At 43.1% G+C, this 24,986-nt stretch overlaps 1 protein-coding gene across 1 annotated transcript in view; it reads right to left on the reverse strand.

Moving 5' to 3' along the window:
- Positions 1 to 1,007: 1,007 nt before the first annotated feature.
- LOC137914716 (tomoregulin-2-like) overlaps positions 1,008 to 24,986 on the reverse strand; it is a gene marked incomplete at its 3' end in the record, with an annotated part of 36,300 nt that continues 12,321 nt past the window's right edge. Inside the window, exons 3-4 of the mRNA XM_068758214.1 lie at positions 8,687 to 8,816; positions 1,008 to 1,034 (exon numbers count right to left, since the gene is read on the reverse strand). Coding sequence (XP_068614315.1) covers positions 1,008 to 1,034; positions 8,687 to 8,816 — 157 coding nt within the window. The remainder of the gene's footprint in view (positions 1,035 to 8,686; positions 8,817 to 24,986) is intronic.

Genomic DNA, 24,986 nt, shown 5'->3' on the forward strand with positions numbered 1-24,986 from the left:
TAATTGATGAACCAACTTTAAACAGCAAATCATTGTTATTCCAGTCGGACTGTAAATGTTTCATGTTTCGAAGCTTAGCTTAATTGTTGCGTCTGCATACAACTCAAGATGAATACTGTAATATTTCAGTTGTTCTGGATCACATTTTCAGTTTCTTCAACATCAGAGGATATGGGATTTTGTTTTTACATTTTTTTTTTATTTCTTTGGCTAATATTACCCATTCTGGATTTGCTTATCCTGTGTAGCGTCGCTCCGGGACAGGAACCATTCCCAGGAGAAGGTGGATTTAACCCTGGAATAGTTGCAAGTTTATCCCAGCAAGACAAAGAACCATCGCTCACTCGCATTCAAGCCGACGGTTAATTTAGAGTCAGCAGTTCACCTCTAATGCGTGTTTTTAAGTGGTGGGAAAAAGCCAGCTGGAAAACCCAGAGGGAACCCACACAGACACAAGGAGAACATGATCCACCCTGCTAATATCAGCAAAAACAATAACAGGCCAATCAAAATAGCAAAGATACCCAGGCGCACACTCATCATGTTCCACTCCGCAGCACAATTGGATTCTAGCAGATTAAAATATACAATAACAGAGACGTGACACTGCTACTCAATGACCTGGATCAGGTGAGGAATCAAAGGGATTCTGTGTATCTGTTAAAGGTGAGAAGTTATATCCAGGAGAAAAAGGTAAATCCAGATTCTCCCTTTATGGAAAATCTATTTTGTTAAATAATTTCTAAATCACTGATGATGAATATATGATGACAAATGTTTGCTCAATTATTATCTAGTTATGGAAAACAGTGTTTAAATCGTGCCATCGCGTCTCCTTCATACAAAACTGAAATGATCTCGGATTGCAGACGGCTGCTTCAATGTCACCGGGTCGTGAATATAGATTTGCTGGAGGAAAAACAATGACTTTCAGAGCAAGAGATGGGAAAAGTAGCCGATGCGGAGTGAACAGAGGAGGAGGAGGAGGATGAGGTGAGAAATCTTACCGTCGTCTCCTGACCCTGAGCCAGCATCTGCGGAAGAGAACAAACAGTTATTAACCAGAGGTTGAAGGTGCCACATGCATCGGCTGAACAAGTGCATGACTGGGCATATTTCAGCCCGTCTCTGGGTCGACCCCAGTGTCTGCTTGCGAGTTTATGTGTGAAAAAATCAATTTGCATGGTTGTTGGTAAGTTTGAACGTAGCATTTCTCTCTAACTGGGAAAAGGGGAAACTCATGCAAGAGATAATCGTGAGGCTGCCCTGAGGCATTAAGTATCGTGCATCCTCCCAATTCCGCGGCAGCTCATTGATGCCGACACCGCCGACCTCTCTATGGCAGACCTGTGGGAGGGCACTCTGATTCCGGCTGTTCATTTGTTTGTGTGTCAGCGACTTCTTCTCCACGGCTTTCCCACTGGATCTGTGCAACCCGGCCTCAAACACAAACCGGGCTTCTCGACTTGTTTCACAATATATGGCGGTGAAAGGGATAGCGATGAGTACTTAGGAGAACGGCAGCCGTGTAACCTGAGCTGTAGTAGCGGAAAGCGATCCGCTAAAATGCCCGGGGCAAGAGACCTGGAGCGAGTCCTCAGAGGGCTGCAGGCGGAGGAGGGGGGGGGGGGGGATAATAGCTCAGCTCCATAAGAATACTAGCTGGAGTATTGGGGGCATCGCAGCTCTGAAACACTTGGTGTCTGATACACATGGTCCTGATACTTTAATGGCACAAGCCTATGGTTCGATAAAATATGTTGGATGAAACCATGATGTAAATGCAGCAGACGGTCAGACGTCCTAAGGGAAGACGCTCTGAAGACATACTCAGTTTCTATATTGCAAATTTGACAGTCACACTTTGGAAAATAATTCAGTAGTGCGTGCCAACTGTTTTAAAATAAAATGCAATTTGGGTCTGGAATTACAAACGATCCAGATATGAAAACCTGGTATACTTGCATAAAAAAAACAAAAAAAAATCAAATAACGCGTGTCCGTTTTAGCTGTGGGGCTTAAAAATAGTCAATTATTAGCCGCGATATTTAAATACGATCAAGATTCCACAGGCTTTACAATAATTCTGGCGGGGCTGTGCATCTCTGACGGTTGCGCTGGGTTGCCGGGATCGTCGAGTTGGTTTAATGCACACGCAAAGTCAGGGTGGGAGCGAAGGAAAAATACTCAAAAGTGTACACTTGATGCACTTGAAGCCTTCTACAAGTTGAAGACGGCGGTCCTTTAAGCCAATTACTTTCAGTGTCATCACTCTCTATCCCTGATATGAAAAGCACTGCCACATAAATATTATACTTGCAAACTGGAAGTGGAGCAACTATTGTCATGATCTCTTATTAAAAGCTGCATATTGCAGCGTATACAGTGCATGGCGTTGCACATGTCCTGTCTAAACTCGGATTTCGTTAAAGTGGCTTGTAAATTAACCCCTCGATGTGTATCTCGAGTGTTCAAGGATAGTAGGCATAAAATGCAAGCGCGTATGCACGTTCCCAGCAAAGCCGGTGTAACGTGCACACACACACACATGCGTAGTAGCGGCGGTCCATGGATGAAGGCATCTGAGGAATTTCAGAGACCTTCAAACACAAGGGACGCTAAATGTGCAGTGTTTCATGAAAAGGCTTAGCTTGAAGGATCAGGCTGGAGCCAGAAGGGGTTCAAGGGAGATCAATAAAAAAAAACGTTAGTATCTGTGCAGGAGCAAAAGTTCGAGGAGAGAAAAGACTGGTGATGGAAAAGAGAGCAAAATGGCAAAAGAGATGGGCGCAGCAAGCGTATTTTTCTACTCGCTTGTCTGCCAAACGAAAAGGTCGCAAAGAGGAGATACCACACAATTTCACTTTGTGAGAGGCAACGAGTGAAGGCGCAGAGGCAGAGTAACGAAGGTTCCATTCCCTAAAAATACACGAGTTTTATTATTCAGGTTTAAATGGATTGATTCTGGAAAGGGAATCCTTAAAGGGGAGCTGGTATTAACATACAGTACCTTTGATGCTGTCAGCGCCAGTACAACATCACACGCTGCACACACACACACACACACACGCACACACACACACACACACAGTCAACCTTGAGCACCTTTGAAATTGAGCTCCATCAAACTGTAACATGACAGGACCATTTTCAACTCAGGAGGAAACACAGGTTTTTAATAAAGTGACCACAGCCGGAATATTTAGCCTCTTGCTGAGCAAATTAGCTTCCGAGACGGGCAACAAAAACAGACCCTCAAAAGGGGGGGGGGGGGGGGCTTCAAGCTAACTGCAATTGTAAAAAAATAAATAATAAAAAGTCCCAGCAATTAAACAAAGCTTTTTCCAAACTCCCAGTCGCCCTGGGAGTCGCATGAATATTTAACGACTTGGCATTTCATGATTCATGTTGAATGCCAACACACAACAACACAAAGGCAGGTGGTGCTGTACCTTTCATTCAGCGAGGCGGTACGTATGGCAGGGCGAATGAGAACACAGCTATTTATATTTGCATTGGATGTCATCCAGAATTCAGCAGAATCATCCAACACTGACATTCCGGTCTAAAGACAAGGAGACAAACCGGGCGTCGCCTCTGGGGTTCTAACTCTTCCGTTCATCTTCACCTCTGGCCTCCCCGGAGGAGATCAAGCGAAAAAGGAAATCTCCCCTCAGATCAATAACAAATTCGATTATCACTAAAAGTAGTCCGAATTCACAGTGATCTTGGACACTAATTGGAAACAACGAGACATGAATCCTTTGTTTAGCAGACAGACAATTAGTATTGAATTGATTAGGCGCGCTACGCTACAAGCTACACCATTCTACTCGTTGTCATCCAGCTCCTTGTCTAAAGGTTGCGCGTCTTAAAATAACCAGCGCAGCATATGGCTCCCGTCAGCCTTCCGCGCTGGGAGGATAGCACAGAAAATGCTGATTAAACATGTCATCGACGTTTTAAATCGTCAATTAAACCTTCTCCTACCTCCCCACTTAATGCATTCCTGGAAGTCACCCTGTTCACTTTGCAAATGGACTTGGCAAACGCTACATCGGTACCTAGTCGCCATTTTTGCTCAATCCCTTGAGGAAAAGAGACGCTGCTTGCTTTGTTCCCTTCGGCCAAGCTAACGCCTTGTTGCTCCTCGCTGGGCTGGGCTCGCGCCCGATGTCAGGAAAGCGCCGTCCTGCGCTGATCAGGTTTAACAGCATCGGTGCCACCTGAGATCTCGTCCTGTCGTTAACTCTGGGCTCAGAATTTCTGTCTGTCTGTGGTGACACAGCCACAGGAGAACGTCTGGCCTCGAGCGGCACCGAGGAGGGTTAGGGACAGTAGGCTACGGGAGGGTTCTTCAAGGATATCTTATTTATGGTAATTTAATGTGATCATGTGTTCTTCTAAAATAAAATCCCAAGTGTTCTTATCAAACCTGAACCAACAAAATTCGACAAACAACCCACTATCGATGTTGCTGAGATTCCCTCCACCAAAGGGCTGATGATGCAAGTTCTGATTTAATGGAGGGTGGCGTCCAGCTCTGCATGTCCTGTTTCACCTGAAGACACGTCACAATGCAGAAGCCAGACAGCCCCCATTCCAGCTCGGATGTTACAGCTGCAGCAATCCCCCGTTTTGCACCAACAGTAGGGCAAACGACGACTATATGTAAAACAGTTGCTCAGAGTTATGATTCCCTAAAAAAAAAATAACAATAATATCTACATTTAGAACCTGTATAAACTTTGTACACACTTATGCAGATCAGGTGATGAGAACGTTTATTCGACATGAGCATATAGCTTTCTATTTTAAACCGACACCCCTGAACAAGGAGCCAAAGTCTCATTCTGAGACCCCCCCCCCCCCCCCCCCCGCCGGGTTTCCCATGAGATCTCTGTTTCATGATATTTCTTACACCGGCAAGAGAAACAAGTATTGGCAGCGGCGAGCTGTCATACATCCATTACACCGTGTACTGTTGCTGCTAATGGGATTTTGGAGGATGAAAACGCAAGAGAGGACAGCGAGAAAGAGGGAGAACAAAGGGTTTGTGGTGGTTCTTGCGCAGGTCGGGCGAAGCTGTTTTTTGATGCTACGTGGTATTATATATTCAGATTGCTTGTATTTATGATATATTAATGGTGCTGCGCTTATTTTAGGTGGCTTTGCTGTGGGTATCAAGTAAATGGCTAAGTGGCCAAGAGAGCCAGAGCGGGACTTCCGAAGTGGCTGCCTGGCCTACTTTTCCACATGAAAGCTTTGGCACTGGATTATGTAAGACAAGCCCCCACACAGAAATCCCATGTGCTCAACTTTCAAGCATTTGTAAATGTATAATCCTTCCTTTTAGACATAGTCACACTCTCAGAGATTTCATATTTCAAGAAATCAGGATTAATCTTTTTTTTTTTATCACAATCCTCAATGTCAGGGTTTGGTAAGTCTGATGATGATGATGAATATATTTATTAGATAGAATGCTGGAGTACAAGTACAGTCACACAATAGCATGTATTACAGTACAAATAAAGTCAAACATCCTGTCTAAGAGGAGCATTTCAAAAAAGTCCTTGCGGTCTTGTTTCCGTTGAAAGTCCTTGGTACATAAAACATCGACATTTAACAATACAAATTTAACAATACAAATAAAACTAAAAATCAGAATCAGAATCAGAAGTGGTTTATTGCCATTGTCAGTGAGGGTTCACAGACTAGGAACGTTTCTCTGTGAAGTCGTGCTACATCTAACATTAATGACAAAATACAAAAACCATACAAGATACAAAAACCATACAAGAATTACTTTACGATCAACAGATCCATAAACTTAAGAAAAATAATGGTCAATCAGGAAACAGGAAGTTCAAATGGTGTGCCACAGGGGTCAGTTTCTGGACCATCTCTATTTTCTTTACACATGCTTCCACTTGTAAAAAGTGTTTTCTCTTAAATTTGTTATTGTTATGATAACGAGGCACAAGGTTTTGCCTTGTTATGTTGAACTCTCCAAACAAACACTTCTGTGATATCAGGAACAGGATGTCGTAAAAAAATCTTCAGTCAAACTCAAACAACTCCTGGATGACATCACATGAAAAAACAAATTCAACCCCCTGTCGGTTTCTAATTAATAAAATGAAGCCTCTTGCAATGATTTCTTTTAAATCTTTCCATAAAGTTCATTCGTATGCTGCACACAGCTATTTTATACACTTAATTATGCTGTCCTTGAGAAGCACTCTGCACAAAGCACAATATAAAAAAATATTATTCTTATCATTAATATAATTAGAGCCATGCATCTATAATTACATCGTGTGTATGCCTTTCTGCTGTTTTGTAAATTTTCAAATAATTACTTCACTCAAATTTACACTGCGTACCCATTCTGAATCTAAAGCAGGTTTTCTCATTTGCAACTTAAGCTGGAAATCCAGTGAGTCCAACACCTTCAATAAAAGTTCAGCTCCAGCGTTTGTCACTGTTCCTCATCTGGAATCTACGACCACACTCCATGACTTTAAGTCACAAATTAGACAGCGGGTTTAGTCAAAAGCAAAAACCACTGTGCAGAAGATCAAAAAAGGAAGGACGTGAAGTCAACAAATCAGGGCCAAATCCAATTAGAACCTAATTACCCCGAGAAAGGGGACGTGTGATGTTGTTTTGCAGCCTTGCTTTGGATGAGTCGCACATGAAAGAGGGTTCTTATGAGTGTAACATGAGATGGTGAATAGCGCGAGTCACACCACAGTCACAAGCTGTTTATCAGCAGACTGCGACATAAAGGCATCCTTGTTGCCTCAATGAAAAGGGCCCTTATCTGTTTTTAATTTGAAATTGATACACAAGGCAACACACACACACACACACACACGCTCCCGCCATCACATGTCCCGTGCACAACCTCGCACAAAGCATGCAAACTGACATTTAAGAGGTAGGTTATGACTATATGCACAGTACTGCAAACCAGCAATTAGACGTATCCATCTCATTCTCTCATATGTTTCCCCTGCAGCTTCAACCGGGCACATCATTCAGTAAAAACGACTCGCTGATTGGTAGAATAAGCACAAATTCTCCCGTGGGTCCACAGGGACTCTGAAGTATATGCTCATCTATTTGGATTTGTCATCACAGGATTAAACACATTACAGAGGCCAAACCCAATTACACATGTTGTAATGAAATACAAAGCAGAGGGGAAGAAATCAGTACTTGTTTGTTTCTGTAATGAAGCTGAGTTTCGTTGCTGCTGCAAAGACAAATGACATAAATGTACTGTATATATAAAAAAGAAAAGATTAATGGATAATATTTATTGAATGGCATTAGTTAGGTTAGGTTTTTTGGAACAGACGCTCAACCAAAGGACAGCAAAGACTCCGCGCCCCCAAAAATGTTCATGAAATCAGACAGCTCATGAAAAATCCTTAAGATAAAAAAACAAAAACAATTCTGAGCGACCTTCTCTTCAGTCTAATCAACAACATCGTCCAAGAAACTTTTACTGTAGTGCTGTGGTACTACGAATACCAGTATTCGTCTTCACCGTACAGATAATGAAGCAGCTGACCTATTCCTTCTGACGATGCCTACTCAGCAGCTTAAATACCAAACTACAGTCAGTAAAACAGAAATCCCAATTATGTCAAACAATTACGCAGAGTGCCAAGTCTTTCCAGCTGAACGTAGAAATGAGGAGGAGTAAAACAGAATCCAACGCTCTGAGAGCAACAGTCCATGACTCCGGAGTACATCAAGTATTCTATCTATACTATAGAAATATTCTTTATGTCGTGATTTGTAGTTTTAGTAGATACAGAGGTTGTGACAGTGTAATTCAAAGCTAATGACAAATCTTTGACATCATGCTTATGTCAACCAAGGAGGTTTATGTTTGAACCCATGTCTCTGTTTTTCGTAGATGGTTTTCTAATAAGATGGCGGGAAAAACGACCAAATTAAATTGCGTTCTCTTTGAAGAAGATGAAAGAGCTAAAAAAAAAAAAAAAAAAAGAAGTCGATACAATCCGGAAAAGATGACACAGCTATTAAGATGATTTATGATTCAGTCATTCGATGTTCTGCTTCGTTGAGTACGCCCCCCCCCCTCGCCCCTGGCTTGGCGTTTACGCAGCCACCTAAGACAATTCGGCCAGTGTTTATATTTGATGAATTCTGACATTTATGTAGATGTTACATAAGAAAAGGTCACAGCCGGTCGAGCTTTGCTTCTACTTTCTGTTTAGCACAGCGGATTCAAACAAACCCGCGGAACGAACTCGTTGGACTCGGGCAAGCCTCTCGGGCCGGCTGCTGCCTCCGGCTCACCTCGTGAAGACATTGATGAAATCTTCCTCAGCCTGATGCTCTCAACCAGGGGAAATTACATCAGTCCGTCACCTCCAGCAAATGATTCCTATTTGTAATTCCTTTGAAGTGATGCATCATAATTAGCGGCGCCCATGCACCGGCGCTATTTGCATGCGTGGATGGCCAATATTTAAGTACATACAGCGCTCAAATTGGATTACATTTCTATACTTGCAAGATGAGCATGCAGCAACTGTTTTCTGCTGGTGTAGATGTTCGATTCGCTCTGCAGGGAGTGTCGTATCAGCGCTCCTCGTGTGTGCGGCTGTATGCACGGCGGCGTAGACGCCAATGTACATACCAGCAGGACAGGCGCCTTCTGACATAATAAGCACTTCAGACTGCTGCTTGCAGGCATCCCTCCGCAAGAAGCACTCGTTCTGGTAGTTCTGATTGTTGGAGCCGCACACTGGGGAATAGTCATTGTTGCACTGCGGAGAGAAGAAGGGGAAACAGAAAGGAAGCAGGTGAGCACAGAGCGCTGAGGCGGGCATCTGACAGAAGGCGAGAGGGACGTGTTTAGTGGCCGGGAGAGTCAGTCAACGCAGTCATTTCATTAGGACTCCGCAGCGAAGGATTGGTTTTCAAAGCGTTCGTGTTTTGGTTTGCTAATCTCCCGCGCACCCTGAAGTAATCATTTCAAATGGGACATAAGAGGAATTCGCCAAACAAACGGAGCTCACAAATAAGAGATGAATGAACATCATGCATTTGGAAAAAAAAAAAAAGGAAAATTAAAACACAATTAAAATGAAGCCTCTTGAAACGCGCGGCTCCGGTTTGAACCTTCAAAAGACCTCTGCGTCGAGGAGACGCAGGAGCGCCTCCTCATTTGAATTCCTCCAGCTTCCGTTTCCTTGTTTTAATCAAGAGACTTAAGTTTGTTTGATGCTGGGAATTGAATGTGTGGTAGGAAACCAAACAGAAATAAATTAGTCATTGGAATGAGGAGACAGGATGTTGATTCAAAGCCCCCCGCGTGATTGACACCATCAGAACGGCTTTCAACATAAATAACGGGGTTTAAATGGTGTATATGAATGAGAAAATGCATGCTGGGTTCAGATTGGACAAAACCGATATGTGCATTGAGCTAACCTTGGGCTGATACCCTGATTAGATTCACATGTATTAATAATAGTAAAGTAGGTTGTAAAATTAGAACAGCCAATTCTAAGTGGGTCATTGCGGTCGCGCTAATTAAATTATGTAGAAAATAATGTAAAGTTATTTTTTTTGTTTTGCAGGTTTGCACTCTGTTTGGGAGAGCAACCGGATCCATGCCTCGTCAGCACTAGATCTGATTACTAATCTGAACGCTTGTCAACTATACTGGTGCTGACTCAGCGTCTTACATCATAAGCATATTCCTGTCGGTTCAGATGCCTTCCCAAAGGAGACGTGATTGTGCACTGTTGTCTAAATAGGCGAGGCCAAACTGGATACAGCAAATGTCAACATTTGGATCTGAGGAAATCTGATCAGGGTTTTTTTTAACTTGTCTTTGTTGGTACTTATTTTGCCACGTCAATCCATCTGATTTCAGCGCCTGTACTTTTCGCCGCGCTTCCTTTTCCTCGGACGTCTTCATGATGCATGCGTCTCCGAACAGCAGCTGCTCGCCTCTGTTGCAGCTCCGCCGGAGCAGCTGCAGGTTAAGTGACTTGGCTCAAGGACGCCAGGCCTCACGATAGAACATCACTTGTTCATTTCCCCCCCACAGGGGCTGTTTGCTTTGGAGCTTTCAGATGACTGATGACACAAAAGTGCCGGATCTCAGTTTTCTCTTTCTTCTTTTCGTAGAGGAGAGACATTCTTCTGATGTGATATTGATTTTCCTGTGCGACATTGCAGGAATAACGACGGTGATTATTCAATTGAGAAATGCTCCAATGTATTTGCTGAAGAGAGAGAGAGAACGGCCATCAGAGGGTCCCGATAAATGCCTCGGCGTCGTCACGGCCAATAATCTGAGGATCTTTGAAAGCGCTGAACAATGTCATTGACAATGTTTACCTGTTGTGAGGAGATGAGCTCTTCTTCCCTGCCATCTTTGTTCTCCTTTAACGCCTGCACCCGCCCCCCCCATGCCCTCACAGAACATTACATGCTCCCCTCACGATAACAGGCATGCAGCTTTGTGCAATGCGAGGATGGCTCGCGTCACTCCGATTATTCAATTCACAGCTGAAATCGCCGCCGTTAAAACCGCGGCGCTCATTTCAAATGCCCGTTTATCTCCTCAGGGTTTAGTTTATTTTTTGCTGGATCATTAAAAAGTGATGCAAGTGACACTCCACGCACAGGAGCGCAAAGAGTTACTGCTCATCTGGTTAACGGGCAGCGTTTACGAGCAGCTGTTCCTATGACTTGCGCTGAGAGGTTGCATAGAGGAGATGGGACTGAACATAACATTAAAGCTAACAGGACACAGGCAGCCGCATTTACTGTATTTATATCACTGCTAATAATAAAGGAAAGAAAAACTCCTGCAATCTCAACACAAAGATTTACAGACGGAGTAAGGTGCAATAGTTTCCAGGGGGAAATCAATGTACAGATAGATACATCCAAAAGGTCAATAACACATAAAGGACAGTATACGCTCACCGAAAAAGGAACACCTCTTACATGTCATTCAGATTTAGTCAACAAATCTAAATATCTGACAGTGTCGTCATCGATCCATCCACAGGATTCCTCACATTCCTCTCGACAAGAAAAGGTCACAGAGTAAAATGAACCAAATCCGTCGAGCGCAAGGTTTGTGAGAAAGTGAGTACTTCCTGGCGGAAAGCATTCAGCTATTTCATGCTTGCCCAGTCGTGTAACAACCAAAAGAGAAAACCCTGTAAGACTAGGATGAGGGTTGAGAGGGCAAACCACCACCACCGCCGCCAAAGTCGCCAAGGCTTCTCTTCCACGACATGCGAATATGTTAGCGTCACCACATGTGGATATTCCCAAATAATGGAATGTAAGACGCAGGATGTGTGCTTATTAATATTTCTTTTTATTTCCATGTCAGGCCTGCAAGAGGAGGGATTAACCATGAATGAATTCTAGCTCCTCAAAAGGTAGGTCAGCACGAAGAGAAAGATAGATCTTTACGAAAAGTACCTGAACACATAAACGGCTTGTTTTAAAATCTAGTTGGCTCAGTGTGGATGCAATTTAAGGCACACAGACATAAACAGGGTCTGATGGCCGCCAAGAGAAGCACAGAAATAACCGTGCCATCGATTCCAGAGCCCCGGAGCATCCTAACGATCCAGTGCGAATGCTGTTTTTGACCAGCTTGTGGGGAAGAGATGAGAATAGACATGAAGGGAGGGAGAAAAAAAGGAGGAAGAGAACAGAGTGGGAAAGAAACCGCACTCTGGGTCTTGATCAAAGGGATTGAGAGGCGGCAAAGAAAGAGGCTGCGGAGAAGACGGGAGGTAAACTTGAGCGAGATTTGCCTTGGGGCAAGAAGTCAGTCGAAATAGATGAGAGCGAGACAGAAGGAGAATGAGAGGTAGAAAAGTAGAGGGAGACAAGGAGGAAAGATGCAGACAGAGAGAAAGAGAGCAGCGGAGATGGAGCCCTGGCTCAACAGAATTTGGCACGATGAAAAAGAACCAAGGCGCCTGAAGAAATCAAGGCTAAGAAAAATAAAAGAACATCAAAAAAATAAAATAAAAAAAGAGGAATGGGAAGACGAAATGGGGACATGGACAGAGAGACGGAGAGGAATAGAAAATCCCCTCAAAGGAGAATGGAAGAGAATGAAAAAAATGGCAACTCCACAAAGGCGCTTACTGGAATGGCTTACCGCAGGGCTAGCACTGTTTCGTCTTCCTCTATCTTTCCCCCTATGTGTCCTCCCCCTCACACTCTCCCATCTGGCTCAGAATGTTCTTAACCTGGGGATTCTCACTTTATGCCAGGCATGATGCGACGGAAGGGAACGCTGCCCGGCAGAACCCTACGGGTGTATTTTTTTTAAACGACCCGCCCCGTCTCATGATCATTGTCCCCGACATTCGGCTGTTGACCCTTTTGAGAAAAGAGAAAAGCGATGAGAGGATGGCTGATGATCAACTAGAAGGAAACATATTTCACTACCACTGCATGGTATTTTTGTTCGGAGCGTCTGTGGACGGTGCCCCGCCTCTCGCCTGCAGACTGCTGGGATAGACTCCGCCTACTCGCATTAATCGCAACCTCGACGCAGTAAGATAAACCAAGCTTTTCAGATACGGGCGACCAGAAGCCACGTTGTTTGTGCAGCCATGAGTTGAAAATCTTTTGTTTTCTTTGCAATCACCTTCTTTAATAGCTTCAGCGCTCCCAATACAGATATGATATCGCGAAGTATCGATTTGATGACATGTTTGACAGCCGGACTGCGGCAGGTGATTGAAACTTCCCCCGATAATCACTGTTATCCATCCAACGGAGAACCACAATACTGGAGAAGGGACGTGTCTTCTCAGAGCCCTGAGGATACTAAAAGACATCTGCAGATGAAACTGGGGTATAGGATTTTCTTTTTTTTAATCTTTTGCAATCTTCTTTGCAATGAAACAATGAACCATCTTCATTTCCTATCAACAGATTCCTGAATGCAAAATAAGACAGACACTTTTACCAGACTTTAAAATGATCTTTACCCAGCCTTTGTGGGATTATTAAAAAAGAAAAGACAAAGCCTTGACATTTCTCTGCCAGGCTCTCATTTATCCAACTCCCTTGATGTGAACGACAAAGAAAGTGAGCTGAGGTCACGCTTTCAAACTTTCAAACTGACTTCACAAAGCACTCCCTGACTCGGCACGTGTCTGCATTAGAGGCAGCTTCGATGCACGAATGTCTCGAAAACTGACTGTCGTGTTGGCAGTCGGAAAATACAAGCTTCATCGGCTGTTGCGCTGTAAAGTCGGCCCAGACGACGTGTCAGCAAAATGTAAATGAAGCAAAAGACAAAGGTGTCATGAAAAAATTAAAACCCTAAGATGTGCCTTTGAAGAAGACGCGGTCCATCTCGAGTACTGGTGGACAGGAGGAGAGATAAAGTATGATAATGAGACAGAAGGTGAGAAAACTTGATCCTCCACATGTCTCTGTAGACAGGAGAGTGGGGGCTGTCGACCAGGACCATATGGCGTGGCCTTATGCGCCCGCTGGCTTGGGCTTTGCAAAATTCGCAGACATCGTCCCACACCTTTCCTGTGAAAACCCCCCCCCCCTGCAGAGTCCTGCAGAGTCCCAACCAAAAACACAGCCGCGCTAGCGACGCTCCAATGCCAGCGAGTGCTGTGCAAATAAGCTCGTCACAGGAAACACGGTAGAGTCTGCAGATGAACTGAAGTGCTTTTGATTTTGTTTTATCAATATTATATTTGCAGAATTTTCTATGCGTTTAAGCTACACCCCCCCCCCCCCCCCTCCCCCAGCCCTCCCACCCACTCTTATCTCTGTCTCCAGACATCCAGTTTCCGCAAACCTCCTGTAGGGGCTGCTGTGGTTCTGCCATCTCCCTTCATCTCAGTTCCAAAGGCTAAACTTTGGGATTTCAGCCAGGACCTGTTGTCCGTCTACCTGAAAGGGATCTGTGCATCATGCTAATGCAGAAAAGACACACAGCAAGCCTCAAACTTTGAAGCACTTTGAACAAAAAAGATGCATCTGCGCCTTCCTAGAGTCTAAACACATTTGTTTCCTCCGCAGCAGCTCCCGATGGGTGGTTGGTTGGGAGGTTGATGATTTGGGGGGGGAATGCAAATTGAGAAAGCAGGTATGAAGAGGAATACACGGGGAAAGGGAGGGAGAGACTGTAAGAGGGTGTCGGAGATATAGAGGAGAAAGAAGAATCAGATTTAAAGGTGAAAAACTGCAGGTGGTTGAGGCGGAAGGATGATAGGAATGAGGAGAACAGTGGATATGCACAGTGGGCACCACATCAGAGTAAACAGAGTAGAGGAGACAAAGGAGAGGGGCGATACGGAGTGAAGGCGAGTGCACGCGTCAGTGCCTGACTATGTAGTGGAGAAGAAGAAACATGCCAATTTGAGGGGGAGAGCTCTGCAAAATGCAGCGAGAACAAACATGACAGTACATCGGCATCAATAAGCCAAAAAACAAAAACAAAACCACAACAACCCACAAATGACTCATCCACCCATCCAATGGCGCTCCAGACCCATATGATCATCATTTCAAGCAGCCGTCTGGCTGGAATTTGCAAATCCTGAGCCGGAAGACTCTTAAGAGCTGCAGTACAGCAATTCTCATTCCAGTCTTAGAAGTAGGAGAAGAGATTAGAAGTATACGATGTGACGACCTTTGGGAGTCACGTCAAACACAGAAAGAAATGCAACAGGTGTGTGGATGCAAAAAATGTTCTTATTAATCAAATACTCATTCACCTTGTAAGTCATTTTATTTGAGCAAAGATTTGGTATCTAAAGCCACCTTTAACCTGATAAATTAGTGGCTTCCTGTATTTTAAATCCTGGTGTAATGCCCCCCCCCCCAAAAAAAAGGCTTGCTCATTTTACCGGGCTTAGACTTTACTGCCTCGGATTAATTTAGACTGCGAGGCTGGCACTAAAATCTCATAACAATATCCATGTATCGATCAGCAGTAAAGCTGCCATGCCTGGAGCCATTACATTAAAGTTCATAGAGTTACAGTCCTCTCTCTGGAGGTTTTGCTAAAACACATTGATCTGAAATGGAGCGAGCATAATGTCAGCGTCACGGTGTCACTGCGGTGCATTAAACCAGCAGGAGAACGGCGCAAGCTCCTGCCCCGGGTAGACGTGCATGATTCAGACGCGCTGGACTTTTAGGACAGGAGAGCTCTCCTTTCATTTTATCTGAGCTTGAATTGGGTTCATCAAAAACCCAAATTTGCTCTATACATTTGCTGTACTAATGAGTGAATGCATGTAGACACTTTTAAATAGTCTAAAACAAGAATGAGCAAAAGCCAGAATCGATTGCACACGGCCACTTACATATGGGAAAATGTTTGCAGGTCTTAAATTTGGCACCCCCCGGTCCACCCTGTGGAGCTTCGTAGGAGTCATGTTGATTGTTTGACGGCTTGATTTTAAAAGTCTGCTGTGGAATCCTAAATTTATTGCATTCATAATTCAGGACTAAATATACTGCACTATATACAATATATATATATATTTATGGACTCGTGTCCTCTTCCAGTCATCGTCGTGCTTTTGAATGTTTCGCAAACCAAACATTGGTTTGGTCAAGGAGTAACACGAGCAGGAGAGGCTACCTACGTCTTGGCATTACGTTTTCATAAGATTACAGTGCTTTAAAAGGAGGCGCCAGTGGGACACATTTTAAAAACATCCCTGAACCAACGACGAGGTGTAAATTCCACACTCTCTTAAATATCGCCGAGCTCTTTATGCGACTGCATCGCAATCATCGGATCTGTCAATTAAGAAAACGACCCATTTTGCCCTCACTTGTGAACACAGCCTCAATATTCTTGACCTCAGCAATACAGGCAGGAATCGATATTTCTGCATCGGCGTGATGGTTCTGCATCGTATGCCTCTGGTGTGCAGCTTTGCTGTGACGACAATATTTTCTTGTCTGCCTTCGTCTACATGTAGAGAAGAATCTCAATAATTAGATGTGCTTGCTTTTATGAGATTACTTAACAGGTACAATACAGATATCGATTGCTCAATAGGAAAAGAAGTACGGCACAAACTCACAGCAACAATGGATGGACACCGCCAACTGATGCCTGCGTCCCTATGAAAGATTGTGGACACAGCAGTCCATCCAGATTCAGGACAATCTGACTCTCACATTCCCTGACCACAGTCTTGCTCCTGATATCAAGTGTGATGCGGCAATTTTGAAATGTCATTTTTGTTCGTACTTCCATTATTAAGAGACACATTAGCAGAATGTTGGCCCGACTATTGCTGTATCCATTTTCCTTACAGGCATGCACAATATAATAAAAACAAACAAACAATGAAAACATCTCTCTCTTTCAAAATGTGTTGATAGGCCAATTCTGTTTTCATTTATTTTCACATTACATACATCTGTAAACAATGCCAATGCAAGATTTATGACGCAGCAACATCTCCCAGATTAAACTGCAGCTTTCAGCATGTCTATAACAAGCTACCAACAACAAGCTGTCCCTGTCAGAACATCATTTACTGGGGTTACATCATTGATTCTCAGCTGCCTATATATTAACACTATATAATATGACAACGACTAACAAAAGCGCCACAACTGGTGCCTCAGTGTCATTTGTAAACTAGCCTAATGCTAATGCTACAGCTAAAAATACATTTCCCCACTGTTATCGCTTCATTACAGGTTCATAGCAGGTCAGCGTTGCAGGTCGTGGGCAGTCCAAATTAACAGGACGGGTACAATTAAACACGTAAATGACACAACATGCTTATGAACCTTCAACATAATCGGGAACTACACGTCAACTTGGATAAAGGTCAATGAGTTAATCTATCTTTACATTGTGTATTGCATTCATGCATGTGTTTGCATATCCACTGGAGAAGGTTGCATCGCTGATGATAAATAATAGCTAAAGCCTGTCTCGGCCAGCTAAATAAAATACGACATTTCATTGTGTTTAAACTCTAGTTTTAAATATTTCAAGCCCACCCCCCCCCCCCCCATCAGCCACACTGGTTTGAGTTAATGCCTAATATTACACAAGCTACACTCAAACATGCAAACACATGCATAAATAGAGCGAGAGCCCGAGCCCTAAACAGAAGCCCCCAGAATGCAATAACAGAAATAGATGACAATTTGCATGAACTGAAATATACGTTTAAAGATAATGCAAAGGACTGACATATGACACAACAATAGCGTATTAGAAATAAACTGAACTGAACGCCTTTAACTGCAAAGCACATCTCAAGAGAACAATAATGAATAATGGGTCTGCTCACGAGGCTTCTATATACAGAGTCGGTGACTCAGAGCCGCTGAAAAGGGATTTCATTCAGCTTAAGGACACTCGTAGGAATCTTTCTGTGTGAGCATCTAAGACTCCACTCCAACATAAAACAGGGGCGTGAAATGCTCTGCCACACCGCAGATCCCTTCATCGGCACGCGCGCCGTGGAGAATGAATTTCAATGACAACTTTGACATTTTATGGAGGCACAAAAAAAAAATGTTTCAAGAGTAAGAAATCCACTGATCCCACCTGGGATGTGCAAGACGGAAATTATTCCATGGTCTTCAAATCTGTCCTTTGAAATAGTTGAGTGCATCAAGAATCCAGACTGAGAGGAGACACAGCATCATACGGGTTCGAGAGCAAAATCTGACATCAATGAAGCTACACCTAAAGAAGCAGAGGATAAACCGGAGTTATCCTATTCCACCTGTTACAATCCGAACAACAAACCAATATTTAGGTTTATTTTTTAGAACAGCATAATATCTAGTGGCTCAACGATTCCTTAAGATGAGCTGGGCTGGAGCTCGATAAGTTTCAACAAAAGGCTAAGAAGATAAAACAAAATATGCATGGACTTCAGGAGCACACAAGAAAGGATCTGTCATAGAAAGCGTCAACTGCAGCCTCGTCACCCACAACAGCCGTGCACTGGTGTGGATGACGCAGATGAGTCGTGCACAATATGCAACATTACAGCTCAAACCCGTTCCATTTGTTCCATCGTCTCAAAAGGCAAAATAGATATCTTGACCGATTACAGTGCCAGGAGAACGAGGAGAGAGAGAGAGAGCTTTTAAGTGTCCCAACAACACTCATATCGGTTTATGCCAGTTTCTGCAGAGCATGCGTAATAATGATGATACTAATAATAACAATAACAATAAATAAAGATTAAGAATCTGTTCATAGTTGCAAATTCATAACCGTTTTCTTATTTCAGTACCGGGGCTTTAAGGCTTCCATCTTTCAAAGGAAGTAATCACAGTTTTCTGAATCACATTGGTTTTGTAATAAGTCAGATACTTGGAATATAATCATAAAGCCCTTTTTCATCGCATTGTCAACGACAACCAAGAATCTCAAACCTGCAAATACATGTTCGGATAACCGCCACACAGTGAGCCCACGGTCAGCCTTAGAAGGATATGACCGATCCTGTCCTCATAAAAGGACCATCAAGGGAAGAAAGATGACGGCGGAAAATGTGCTGTAGCGGGGATCAGGGAGGAAGATGGAATTGGAAATGCGAATAAGTGAGGAGTTGTAGATAAAAGGAAAAAGTTGCTTGAAAATAAGGAAAGAGGGGATATATCTTGTATGGATGATAGCTGTGAGACAGTCTGGATTTTCAAGGATACACATGTAGTAAGAAAGTTTGCAGCAGGAAAACTATAATTGAATGTGTCTCAAAGCGTCGCTGAGACAGCGTGACCAAGATTTGTGTATTTGGAGATTGCAACTGTGTGACTTGTTTTCCCCTCTCGGATCCACTTGTAAAGAGGAGAGGACGAGAACGTGGCGTACAACTGTCAGCAAAGGCCTCATCAGTTTGAGTGATTCAGAGAGGAGGAAAAAATGAAACGGTGTCAGAGCAATAAAAAGAAAAGAAAAACAGGAGTATAAAAGAAATGGTGCGAGTAAGGATCTCTGCATGAACAACAAAGCAAAGCCACTGCATGGCCAAGCAATCCATTGAAACCCGTTCCAACTGCATGTCCAGAATGTGTGCTATTGACACCATCATCATCTGTGTGTTCACAGACGGTGGTGAGTTAACACCTTTAAACGCAAAAAAAAGGCTACCTTTAAATGGCTAATTCAGTCCAGGCAATCGAATTAACATGTTAGGCTTTTAGCTGTGTGTCGATGGTGATCATCCAACCTTCGCGCAAACGCATACAAAGAAGGAGAGACGCATAAAAAAATAAAAAATACAGACACATCCTTCATCCGAAGAGACCTGACTGATAGCCTGATCCATTTCCTGCATCCATTAGAGGCGGCTCTAGATTATGCAATTCATCCCAAGGCTATCATCCACCTCTATCAATAATAAACATCTACGCAGAACTAGGGCTAGCCTCAGGGGACAGCGACAGCACCGCCCAGCACGCCCTACTTCTTGTGAATCCCTCTGTCTGCTGGGCCTGTTCTGCACACCACATTTCGTTTTCCACAAGACTTGGTCTTCAATTTGCTGTGCCCCTCCCTCCACCCAAGCACAATCTTTACTTATGCAATCTTTACGAGCTCTGACAGAGAGCCCTCAGTGCTCATAGTGGAGGCGGAGAGCACCTGTGGCTCATGACAAGAGGAAGACATTCCCTTCCAGGATTCCTCCACGTCTTGGAAGCGTCCAATTCCAGAAACATCGGTCAATAATCAACCAGGATAGAGGAACCAATTTTGAAGCTCCATTTACTGTAATGTTACCAAACATTTCAAACTGATCCATAATCCAGGATCTCTTCTGGATCATCACCAAAATGAAATCATCTGTTCCTGGTAACATTCCAAACATTTCTTGAAAATTTCATCAGGATCCATCCAGAGCCTTTTGAGTTATCTTTGCTAATAGACAAACGCCGGCGATTACATAACGTAATTATGCAATTATACCGAAGCAGCCTGTCAGATCTTTATCTTCATGCCGAGGGATGGATCACATTTAATGCTGGAAACTTGGACAAACAAAGCCCATGTATGAGTGGTGTCCCTGATGTAACTGTCACTGAGAGGTAATCAATATCAATCAATCGTATTGATCAACTATATCAAACTACACTAAAGGTATTACCAAATCATTTAAAAGGGTGAAGGGTGTCAGAAATTGGCTGTGCACATGACCAGTTCATCTCCCATGATGCCTCGCTTCAGTTTACTGACACTTGGTCAAGTCCTCACAACTGGAAGGAAAGCCAACGAGAAAGTAGCAGAGGTGAAGCCGGAAACAAGTGAGGATGAGCTACTCAGACAAATGAGGGAAAGAAAGAGAGAGAGAGAGCGACAGGAGTTTCTGTGACAAAGGGAAGATGCAGAGAGATAGAACTAGACCAGGAGGTGGCTGGCTTGCGCTTCTGCTCTTTAACTGCTTGGCAGTCTCCTCTTGATTAGGTCCTAGCTCTCCAGTCCCGGCGGAGTCTTCCCAGCCGAGTCACAGGAGACAGGCTCCTCTGTAATAGTGTCTGACAGGCCAGCCAGAGCCACAGTACAGCTGACACAGATGCTCCATTTTTTAGTAGAAATAGCCAGCACAACCCCCCCCCCCCCCCTCTGTGTCCCCCTTTCCATGCCTTTGCAAGGTGAGGAGAATCATTAATGATACCAACCACAGGGATAACGGCCCCTCATTCCCCGCTGCAGTCAGGAAGAAGGTGCCGGATACCTCAGGCATGCACAACCAGCTCCTGCCCTCAGGATCACTGAACCCTCCATCCTCCTCATGCACACATATTTATTAGGCTTCCATTTATTTTCTACTAATTTTCCAGTTAACGTCTTAAAATCATAAATTGAACTGCCAGCAATACATCTGAAAATCAACTGACTGGAAGCATTCCTTAAACACCAGTGACCATATTTTGGTGCGTCCGTTTCATTTAAGAGAACAAGATCTCTTTATTATCCAAAACCAGGCATTCAGTCCAAACCAGCAGACAAATCAGGATAGGGGCAAGCAATGAGACGGTTCCAAAAAGCAGGCAGAGGTCACAAACCAGGTAGTCAGAGCAAACTGGCAGACAGATCCAAAGATGTAAGCAAACAGAATCCAAGAATCAGGTCGGGTCAGAACATAGGATGTCATTCTGGAACGCTGGAAAGTAGGACTCAAAAATCTGGAGGAGGAGGGTTTAAGAAGGGATGTAATTAGGAGATGGAAGGCAGGTGATCACGGCGGCACAGGTGATGGGAATGAACTGATGACCCAGGTGAAGATAGATCTGTGAGTAACAGGATACGTTATACTAGGACATAGAAAATATAATGCTCGACTGGGCAAAAGTCAAACTGAGCAAAAACAAAGAAAACATCTTCTAACACTGGAGCAGCTGCAGAAAAACTGGAGACTTTCCGTTAAATGCTTTCTTTTAATATGCAGCACAAATGCTTTGTTAATTTTCATATAGCTCAGAATACATTGTAAAAAAAATAAATAATAATAATCAGAAATATAATTAACATTACGGTGAAAGATGCATAATATTACACATTACACATAATCATCTAATTAGCTCAATCAGGACTTGCAGGTGTCAAACTGTCGTTTCATCAGTACCTGCTTTGTCTTCACAGTATGCGCTCACATTTTGTATATGTGATTCAGACACTTGCTTCCTGTACGGACTTGTACCTGCTGATTTTAATTGGTATATTTATCATGCAGAGACAAGAGCTGGTTGTGCCCCACCTTGGAGACCTCTAACCACGATAGAGACAGGAGAAATTAACCTGAGCAATTGCTTGACCAAAGTTACAGGAAGCAAAAGCACACAGTGTAGCAAAGCACTTGAAAAATGCTCAAGAGCCCGAATGTACCTTTTTGACTGGGTAATAATAGCCATATCTCAAATCCAAATCAGTTTATAACAAGCTATTACATCTTCACGGATAGCACGAGAGGTGAATATTAAAAATACACTTTTGAAATCCTGAATACCTGAAGGGACTCGTGGCTCTCACAAAAAAAGCATTGCGTCATTAGCGAGAGGACGACGAGAAAAAAGAAGAGGCAAAAAAAAAAGAGTCTGGGGCGACACTGGAAGAAAAGGCAGGCAGTGTGGAATTTATTCATTTGGTGCGTTTTAACAACAAAGGATTGTTAAACCACAACAAACGTTTGTTTTTGTGCGTATTTTTATAGAACATTTATACCAACAGTTTATCGGGCAGATCAACCACCGTCCCTAATGCACGTTCAGTGTGAATTGCCAACTGTAAATGTCGGTCAATTGAGATATGGTTACGACTACTATATTGAACACTCTCACTCTCATTGTTAGCCTGTCATCTTGTCGCTATCATTAAATATGATTCATAATGCTATTCTGTACACCTTCCCAGCACCACCAAGAAACTCAGCTCAGTTCATTAACATGGGCCTGGATAAAAGGATGATAAATGAATGCAAATATATGGAATGGGGTCTGCTTCAGAAGCTGGCGTCAGTACCACCTGGGTAAATGTAGGTGTTTCATAATTCTACATTCTATCATCGAGGACTATTTGTACAGGATGCAAAGACATTTGTGTTATAAAACAGAGGTGAAGGGAAACGGGCCTGTGTTTGCGTGTTGTTTTTTTTTCACAGGTTCTTGTTTGGCACTATGTGAAGGACACACTGCCCTTCCACAACCTCCCATCATCATTATCAGAACCTAGATTAGCTCAACCTTCCTGTGAAGCTTCGCCAATTTGACAATCACAACCCAAACATTACACGGCTTCCGGCAGCGAAAAGCTGGAGAGTAATTTGAGGTCAGGCGTTATGACGAATAGGAGCCGCATCAAACGACCAGCAGGGAGCATTCTGCGGACCGAATGAGCAGCCAGCATCATGCATCATGTTCTTTAACATAAATATGCTGCACTGCATTGGTTATATGTGTTGGGATGCTCTAAGACACTTCTGCAGGTAGTATCTATGTGATTTAAACTTGGACTGAGTGCAGCAGTTGTGTACAAACTGAGCATGTATTGATATTATATAACCAAATATGCAAAGTACAAGTCAATCAATTCCATCTTATGTGGCAAAAGGCAATATTCATATACATGCATACATAACTTTTTTCTTTCATCATTGTCATTTGGCTTTTCAAGACAAAGAAAAGTATTGTAAAGTGATTATTGTATTGATTTGTTTGGTTTCTTGACGCTAAAGAATATTAGTCTTTGGTCTTGGTCTTGGCCTTTTTCAAATCCATCACGAGGCTGGAATCATACACGTACACACACACACACACACACACACGTTTGGCCACAGCTTTTACTTTCCATTCAAATGTGTTAAGGATGAGGCAAACTCAATGCAATGTAATTTGATAATGAACCCTCTGACACACATAATTATTAACAGTCATGCAGCCACGCAGATGTAACCGCTGCAACATTGTGGCTTTAATCTGAACATGTTTCACAATGGCGTAAATAACCAAAGGCCTGATGGTGAGAGGTGGAAATTTGGGTACTAACAGAGTCAGCATGTTTTTTCTTTTGGAATAAACAGCACAAAAACATCATTCTCCTGTTTTTCCATTAGCGTTGGATCTTTACTTTAATGGTGGATCAAACTTGGAATCATGGCTGCGATATGCATTGATTTATAGAAACCGGTATTACTGTGATGTTTCAACACAGTACTTGAAGCGTAACATAGAAATCTTTGGAGGAGTTGCGCTTCCAAAATAGCCAAAGGGAAGAGACATAAAATCGTGTTGATTTATTTAAGTGATATTTAAACACATTCTTGCACTCTTAACTTGTAGTAGACATGCCGTTTAATGCATCTGGAATGTGGGTAAAACCTCACCCTGGAAGCTCCTGTCAGAACAAATAGTTTTGTTTTATAGTGCATAAAATACATTTATTTTATGCATATGTATAGATGGGTAGAAGGATTCCTTCCTGTAGCAACTCTCAAATGTGTTTTTAATTGTCAATCCAAGGACTACTAAAATATAATTCTGCACAGAATGCGGTTGGGGGTTGCAAAACATAAGGCAACCCTTCATTCGCACGCGGATTAAATGTGGCTGACTCCATATCACAACCACGTCAACAACAGCCACAGAGACGACTGTGCCTTCAGCCGTTCTTACATTAAAACAAACACTTCCCCAGCATTCGGCCCCAATGGTAATTATCATCATCATCATTTATTGTGGTGGAACATCCTTAACAAGCTGGATGTCCTCTAACCACTTCACAGCAAGGAAGGCCCGCGGCCAGAAGCGGCTGGATAATCAAGAAGCACCGGCAGAAAAAGAAAAGCCATGAAACGTCAGGAGCATAATCAGTACACGCAATTATGTGTATTGGTCTTGATTATCCTGCAAGTAGATTACAAGCAAAGCCTGAGGATATCCCAGCTGACTACAAGCTGCATCTCTGGGAACACATGTTTCATGTCCCGACTGATCCACATGCAGATGATGTCGACCGCTGAAAAAGAATGATCAACCACTGAACTTTCTTGTACTGGGCTTTTTGTACATCAAACGTAAATACGCATGTTTTAAATCATCCACTCTGCAAAATGGAATGTACTTTTTGACCCGAGTCTGCGGTCAGCAGCATTGAGGTGTGAGCAATACTGACATAAATGGCCCATTATATTACTCACATCTGCTGTGTCAACGCCTTCGATTTATTTGAAACCACGGGTCTTCCGCGGGAGTCTTTGAAAAAGGTGAGACACTGAGACAATCTGAGCTCGTAAACAAACCCAGAGCATCAATATTAAAAAATACACTGAATTGTCCCACTCTCTTCCCTCAAAAGATGCGCCTCGACCAAAACTGTTTGATATTAACACTCACTGCTGAAAAGCTGTTGCGTGAGTTCATACAGACATATGCATAAATAAAGGCGGTTTGGTGAACACTGAATCCTGATT

The sequence above is a fragment of the Brachionichthys hirsutus genome, unplaced genomic scaffold (genome assembly GCF_040956055.1).
Source record: "Brachionichthys hirsutus isolate HB-005 unplaced genomic scaffold, CSIRO-AGI_Bhir_v1 contig_914, whole genome shotgun sequence".
NCBI lineage: Eukaryota > Metazoa > Chordata > Actinopteri > Lophiiformes > Brachionichthyidae > Brachionichthys > Brachionichthys hirsutus.